This window comes from Heterodontus francisci, chromosome 3 (assembly GCF_036365525.1).
Source record: "Heterodontus francisci isolate sHetFra1 chromosome 3, sHetFra1.hap1, whole genome shotgun sequence".
Classification (NCBI taxonomy): Eukaryota; Metazoa; Chordata; class Chondrichthyes; order Heterodontiformes; family Heterodontidae; genus Heterodontus; species Heterodontus francisci.
In genome coordinates, this window is record NC_090373.1 from 211538636 (window position 1) to 211539713 (window position 1078).

General features: G+C 51.4%; 1 protein-coding gene across 1 annotated transcript in view; it reads left to right on the forward strand.

The window, feature by feature from the left end:
• Positions 1-747: 747 nt before the first annotated feature.
• Positions 748-1078, forward strand: part of rrp36 (ribosomal RNA processing 36) — a 14138-nt gene continuing 13807 nt past the window's right edge. The window contains 1 exon segment of the mRNA XM_068019970.1: positions 748-833. Within this exon segment, the coding sequence (XP_067876071.1) occupies positions 748-833 (86 nt within the window).

Here is a 1078-nt window from a genome sequence, read left to right on the forward strand (position 1 = left end):
GACCCCAACAACACCCCCTTATGACCCCAACAACACCCCCTTATGACCCCAACAACACCCCCTTATGACCCCAACAACACCCCCCTTATAACCCCAACAACACCCCCTTATAACCCCAACAACACCCCCTTATGACCCCAACAACACCCCCTTATGACCCCAACAACACCCCCTTATGACCCCAATAATAACCCCCTTATGACCCCAATAATAACCCCTTATAACCCCAATAATAGCCCCCTTATAACCCCAACAACACCCCCTTATGACCCCAATAATAACCCCCTTATGACCCCAATAATAACCCCCTTATAACCCCAATAATAACCCCCTTATAACCCCAACAACACCCCCTTATAACCCCAATAATAACCCCCTTATGACCCCAATAATAACCCCAATAATAACCCCCTTATGACCCCAATAATAACCCCCTTATGACCCCAATAATAACCCCCTTATGACCCCAATAATAACCCCCTTATGACCCCAATAATAACCCCCTTATAACCCCAATAACACCCCCGTATAACCCCAATAACACCCCCGTATAACCCCAACACCCCCTTATGACCCCAACGACACCCCCTTATGACCCCAACGACACCCCCCCTTATGACCCCAACGACACCCCCTTATGACCCCAACGACACCCCCTTATGACCCCAACGACACCCCCGTATGACCCCAACGACACCCCCGTATGACCCCAACGACACCCCCGTATGACCCCAACGACACCCCCGTATGACCCCAACGACACCCCCGTATGACCCCCAACGACACCCCCGTATGACCCCAACGACACCCCGTATGACCCCAACGACACCCCCGTATGACCCCAACGACACCCCCGTATGACCCCAACGACACCCCCTTATGACCCCAACGACACCCCCTTATAACCCCAATAATAACCCCCTTATAACCCCAACAACACCCCGTTATGACCCCAATAATAACCCCCTTATAACCCCAACAACACCCCGTTATGACCCCAATAATAACCCCCTTATGACCCCAATAATAACCCCCTTATAACCCCAACAACACCCCCTTATAACCCCAATAATAACCA